This window comes from Olea europaea, chromosome 2, assembly GCF_002742605.1.
Source record: "Olea europaea var. sylvestris chromosome 2, O_europaea_v1, whole genome shotgun sequence".
Taxonomy (NCBI): domain Eukaryota; kingdom Viridiplantae; phylum Streptophyta; class Magnoliopsida; order Lamiales; family Oleaceae; genus Olea; species Olea europaea.
The window spans coordinates 8,001,401-8,007,602 of NC_036238.1; the positions used below are offsets into that span (position 1 = coordinate 8,001,401).

Genomic DNA, 6,202 nt, shown 5'->3' on the forward strand with positions numbered 1-6,202 from the left:
GATCACGTAGTGATGTAGGGGAACATAAAAGGGTGCAGTTTGGTCTTGATAAAAGACTAATTACTTATCATGGAATCACTATTTCACCCTGATTATGGAACCATGGTAGGAAATTGAACTAATTCAATTCTTTGTGACATGTAGATTGCATTGTTGCTGACAAAGTAGGTTCATCTTTTGAATAAAATTTTCCATCCATAAAACTTTAGAGTGGCAGCCATAGCATGAGGTTTCGGCATCCGGTTACAAAGGTTATTTGAGGAACACATGATACCCATGAATGTCGATAGATGTTGATGGCTATGCCACCAATATCATGTGTTATATATTTATATGACTTTGAGGCTATTGTGCCGATACCTAAAGTTGGTTAGATTGCAATACACAACGTTCAATTGGTACTAAGTAGTTTTCATTCAAAGAGGGGCAATTTTTCTTTAATCAACGAACTTAGGATTTTATTTCATTTTAATTATCCAACTTTGATTTGTTACAATTTAATCATCCTACTTACATTCATGGTTCAATAGGATAATTTTGTCAGTAATTATGACAAAAACCATCCATTCCCACAATAACCAACTAAATGTATAACTCTACACTTTCTTAATTCTTAATCAGCAGTTAGTCGAGATTTCATAAAGTCAAATTTAAAGTTCTTAAATTCACTCATTTGAACCTTTTTTATGACCAAAAAGTTTCGATTTCCATATTCAAGTAGGATTACTCATTATCTTCGAGCACGATTAAGAATAATATGAAGTTAAATTACAGGATGAAAATTGAAGTGAGGGACCAAGATGAACTTCCTCTAAATAAATCAAGGATCTAATTCCATTATATAATATAAATGTCCACTGGTTTATAAATTTTCATCATCCTTCTAAAATAATTATACATCCCTCGCGTTAATCTCAGGCAACTCATTACTTCTCTAACTTCGCCTCCGAACTAATTTTTCAGGTATATCTATAGTCTCTAAACAAGTATTATTCGATATGCTTTACCTAGAGGTATTTTTTTATTTAATATTTCTGTTCATATATTTTGAATTTTGTTTGCTGGTTATTGATGTGTGTATATATATATACTTATTTTATTTATTTATTTATTTTTTATTTTTTTAAAATTTTTTAGTAGGAAATATTTTTATAATGAAAGCAGCTTTTGATAATATGATTTAAATTTGTGGAACAAGGATACGAGTAATTGAGTATTGCTACATTTTTTTTTAATGATCTGATCTCAAGATTTAGCAATCAAACCTTTTCGATCCAATGGAAAATTTTGATTATTTAATGTAATTGTCTACCTGCCTAATTAAAAACAGTATTTTTGATAATGGAGAATTCAATTATTATTATTATATTTATGAATTAAAGTACTAAATTGAATTATGTTTCTATGATAATGTAAATTAGGGAGTGGGAAGTAAAGTGACTAGATAATATTTGAAAAAAGGGCTATCGGGGTCCCAGTGACAGAAAAAGTGAATTAGACAATGAACATTGGATTTTTAAAGCACTAAATTTTTAATGACAAAAGAAAAGCTCACAATAACTTTATCGAGAGAAACATAGAATAATTCGGCAAGCACTGATTGGAAGAAAAAGAAAAGTTAGAACTCAATAATATTACAAACTATCCACCTCACATAAAGTAACCCAACTAATTAATGCATGTATAAACGAGGAAAAAGAAAAAGGGCACAAAAATAAGAAATCACAATAAAAAAGGTAATATTAAAAAAAAAAGAAAGAAAAAAAAAAGAAAAAAGAAAAGGTAGAGGATGCATGTAGTCTACTATACCAAGGTAGTTGGTGAGGAATCCGCCGTCGTTCCACAGGTTTCCGGAAAGGTGGTACGATATCGTTCCTTCCAAGACTTCGCTAAAGACTTCCTAGCATTCCTTGTTTCACAATTGATTTAAACAGTATAAAAACCAAAGAAGGAAGTATGCCCAAATCAAACGATCAAATACTTCTTGATTCCATCGAATTTTCAAAACTGATTTAAAATTAGATCCAGATGATTCTTTACAAATATCATGCTTGGTTGATTCCAAAAAAATCGATATCGGATCCAAAAGAACTAGACAAATCCAAACTTTTTACAATGACTCACATTTTCTTCATTTAAACACAATTTCAGGAAGTTCAAAGGGAAATATCAACAAAATGAATGACATCACAATTCTCAAACTAAATTAAAAGGCAAAAGTCATAAATAAACTAAAAGATAACGTTTGAACCCGTGAACAATTGAATGTTGTACCAAGTTCTCATAACTCGTAGCTGCTTCACAAGTTCATAAATATAGTTGGCATATTAAATCAAGAAAAGATGAAATAGCGTTAAAAGTCTTTCGACGTTTCTTTTTACTCCATGCACAATAAACGGGTCGCAAAGTCTAAGTAGATCGAAGGAAAGAGACAAAGAGTTGTAGTATACCAGCAAAACTCATGCTCTGTTTATTCTCTTTGAATCTCGAGTGATGACTACTTTAAGCTCTTCATTTCCCATTTCTTGTTGTTCTTCCTGAATTTCCACAGCAGATTTTTCGATAGATTCTGTGCATCCGTATACCTCAATCTTCTGTAAGGTTGAAATATAACCTAAACTGGATGGGATCTTATCCAAACATTGGCAATATCGCAACACTAATCGTTCTAGTTTGGGGTAATCATCACTTGTGGGATTCCATTCTGCATAGAGATAACTTTCAATTTTCACATCATTTAGCTCGAAGAATTTGAGTTTTTGGAATTCACCTTCTTCTGTGTCCCATTGCTCTTCCTTGAAGGAACCACCACGTAATTTGAGAACCTCTAAGTTTGGCAATCTCCCAATCATCCGAATTTTTTCCCACGACAAATCAAAACCCAATAGGGTCAATTTTTTGAGATTCAAGGGAAAATCAGGACCTGAATCTCCCATCAAACTGATGTTGAGAGATTCAAGTTGATCGGGGAATTCGAAAGGACATTGAGACACAAACTTGCATTTCAATTTGCGGAGATTGGGAGCACATCCCCAAACTTTTGCATCCATTTCATTATAAATAAAAAGTAAAGAAATAGATTGTAGGTTATTTATTTGGAAGCTCCCATCCGCAGTTGCTCTTAAATGAGAAGATTCCCTGAAGCGGGCACCACCTTTAAAATGCAGATGTTTCAAATTCTTCATGTTAAGAATGAACTCAGGTATTTCAACTATACCATAAATGTTCACGTGAAGATATTCTAGTCTCTGGAGTTTTTCTATTAATTGCAGTTTAAGTTTTCGTCGAACTGCCAAGTACCTCAAGTGAACCATGTTTTCAATTCCTCCACTTATATCTAACTCAGAGTAAAAATGTGGATACCTTCCTGGTCCCGACAAATCCATGACCCTGCAACCTAACTGAGAGTGAACATGTGGATCAAATTGTCTTGGGAAACAAAGACGCTGCCTATCCAAGATACTCATAGCTTTCTTATACTTCGAATATCCTCTGAAGAACCAATGTGGTGACAACAAAATCACATCCAATCATCATCAGAAATAAAAGCATCGTTAGTGTGACCATCAAAGATAGTTACATTATCAATAATCTAGATAGAAATAGAAGAAAGTGAACGAGGAAAGAAGAGAGACAAAGAACTTACTTTTCGATCTCTCCCATAATGTTTTCTTCTTTAGCCATCCTCAAGCATAAATCATGCAATAGATCATGAATCATGCAAGTTTAGACTCCACCATTTGATCTTTCTTCAGCAACTAGTACCAGACCCCTATTAATTAGATCCATTAGATAATCGTGTGCCACATCCTCTGAGCTCCTGTGGTTTTCTTTGTTTATAAACCCTTCGGCAACCCATAGAGATATCAACTTCCGTACTGGGATTGCTTCATCTTCTTCAAATGCTCCAAAGTATAGAAAACAAGGTTTCAAATCAACTGATAAATGCTGGTAACTAAGTTTCAGTATGTGGAAGCAATTATTTGTGCTGTCAAATATGCGTGCATTTAAATGTCCAGATATTTTTTCCCATGAGCTGCTTTTCTTCTGCATATTTGCAAGAATGGAAGATATCATAATGACTGACAGAGGTAGACCACGACATCTTGAGGCAATATGCTGACCAATCCAAAGCAATTTTGGAGGGCAAGGTTCTGTTTGGAACACTTTCCACGGTAATAATTCCCAGCATTCAGCATTTGATAGGAAAGGAAGTTCATTAACAACATCACTGAAACCCAATTCTTTGTTCCGAGATGTGAATAAGATTCTACTTCCTGTTATATCATCTGGAAAATATCTTTTCAAATCGTCCCACGGTTTCGTGTCCCATATATCATCCATGACAATGAGGTGTCTCAGTCCTTTTAAACTTTTGTAAAGCATTTCAGCCAATTTTTCTTCCTCCATTTCCGTGATTGTTTCTCTATTATGCTTTCTTGTCGATGTCAAAATGTCAATCAATACATTTTTCTTCTTGTATGTTTGAGAAACCACACACCAAGCACATTTGTCAAAATAATGGACAATGAAAGGATCATTGAACAATTTCTTTGCTAAAGTAGTCTTACCAAGTCCAGGCATTCCAACAATGGAAATAATTTGTTGCTTTAGTAGTCCACTGGTGAGTTGATCAGCAATTTTGGTTTTCTCATCCTTGAAACCCACAAAACCGTCTTCCAAATTGTCCAGTTCTTTAGCTTGAGGCGGTACTTGCTCACATGGATATTCTTCTTCTGGTATTCCAGCGTCAATACTACTGCTCTTCTTTTTTTGTATTGCCATCTTAACAAGAAGAATCTTCTCTAGGAGTTGAGAGAGCCTGAGTGTGAGATACCAGACAGGAGTAACCGACTCGATAACATATGAAATTTCATATGCTAAGTCTCTGGTTTTCTTCGCAATCATATAATTGAGGGATGATCTCAACAACGATAGCTCCTCGTAGAGCATTATGATTTGATCCATCACGGGGACAATCCTGTGAGCCTTATAATTGATCAGGTCCTCGAGATCATCGAGGAGAGAATCCACAGTTAAGAACGAAATCACACTACTCTTTGTAGCGAAACAACCTGACAACTTTGGGACTGTGATGCAGTGCTTCTTGATCTTTATTTTCAAGAGCTCAAACTCTTGTAAGAAATCAGAAAGAGAAAGACTATATCTTCCAGTCGCCAGGACTATATCATCCCTTGTTGAGAATATTGAATATAAGAAACTTCCAACCTCATTGACAACGACTTTGATATCTGACAATATATTCTTGGTTATGTCCACCTCATTGTGTAGGGGTGCATCTCCAAGAAAGCTGATTAAGAATCCAAGTTCTGTCTGGAGGTTTTTGATTGAACCCTTGACTGGAACAATGAAATCTGGTTCAAGGCGCATTATTTCTTCTAAAAGTTGGAGGAGAAAGTCGATAAACTCCATAACAACTTCATTAAGATGGGGAGCAGGAGTAATCTTGGACATTCGCTGCTGTGGGATTGTGAAGACTACCCTCAGATCTTGCACAAGTGACATCAGTAACTCAAATAATTTTCTGTATGCCCTAAAATTCTCGAAAAGGACTGCTAAAAACTCGAAATTACCTAGTAAATAAGTTTTTTGGTCATAATGGAAGCATAGTTTTTCCATATACGCAACGGCAATTGGAACAAGTATTCTCTGTCCAACAAATGTTTCAAATTTTTCATCTCCTTCGAGTGAATTTTCGATGAGATTTCTGAATTCTCTATCTTCCAGAATTTTTCTGAGAATTTCTTGAGGGGGATCCATCTATCTTCCTCACTTTCCACCTTTTCTTCAATTTTTGAGGTTTCTTTCAATTTCTTAGTATGAATCAGTGTCTCTTTATGGAAAATAGGGGGGATGGACGAATTGCAGGGGAAAATGTATGTATGATTGTATTCTACTCAAGAAAATATATTTATAACAAAAGTCCAATCTTCAATACAAACTCTAAACTAAAATATTGAATTCACGGTTTCTCATAGGATTAATAACTATAGAATTTGAATATAGAATTGCCGACAACTGGAGACAGCGATAATTGTATTAAAATGAAATTAAAGAAAAGCAGAGTTCAAACGAGGATCTTCCAATGTTCACACCATGTGGTATATAGGAGTTTAAGCAGTCCGATTTTTGATAAATTTTCAAACCAAATCGTTTAAACCAGTTTGAGAAAAACTCAAAC

At 34.5% G+C, this 6,202-nt stretch overlaps 2 protein-coding genes across 2 annotated transcripts; both read right to left on the reverse strand.

Moving 5' to 3' along the window:
• Nucleotides 1–1,616: 1,616 nt before the first annotated feature.
• Nucleotides 1,617–3,689, reverse strand: LOC111410209. The gene is made up of 2 exons (XM_023040458.1): nt 2,451–3,689; nt 1,617–1,910 (listed from the first exon to the last, which is right to left on the reverse strand). Exon 1 carries the CDS (start codon nt 3,465–3,467, stop codon nt 2,460–2,462), a length of 1,008 nt encoding a protein of 335 aa, XP_022896226.1. The 5' UTR covers nt 3,468–3,689; the 3' UTR covers nt 1,617–1,910; nt 2,451–2,459.
• A 37-nt stretch (nt 3,690–3,726) lies between these two features.
• On the reverse strand, nt 3,727–5,781 carry LOC111371933 (putative late blight resistance protein homolog R1B-17). The gene has a single exon (XM_022994083.1). The coding sequence runs from the start codon at nt 5,779–5,781 to the stop codon at nt 3,727–3,729; it is 2,055 nt and encodes a 684-aa protein (XP_022849851.1).
• Nucleotides 5,782–6,202: the final 421 nt, after the last annotated feature.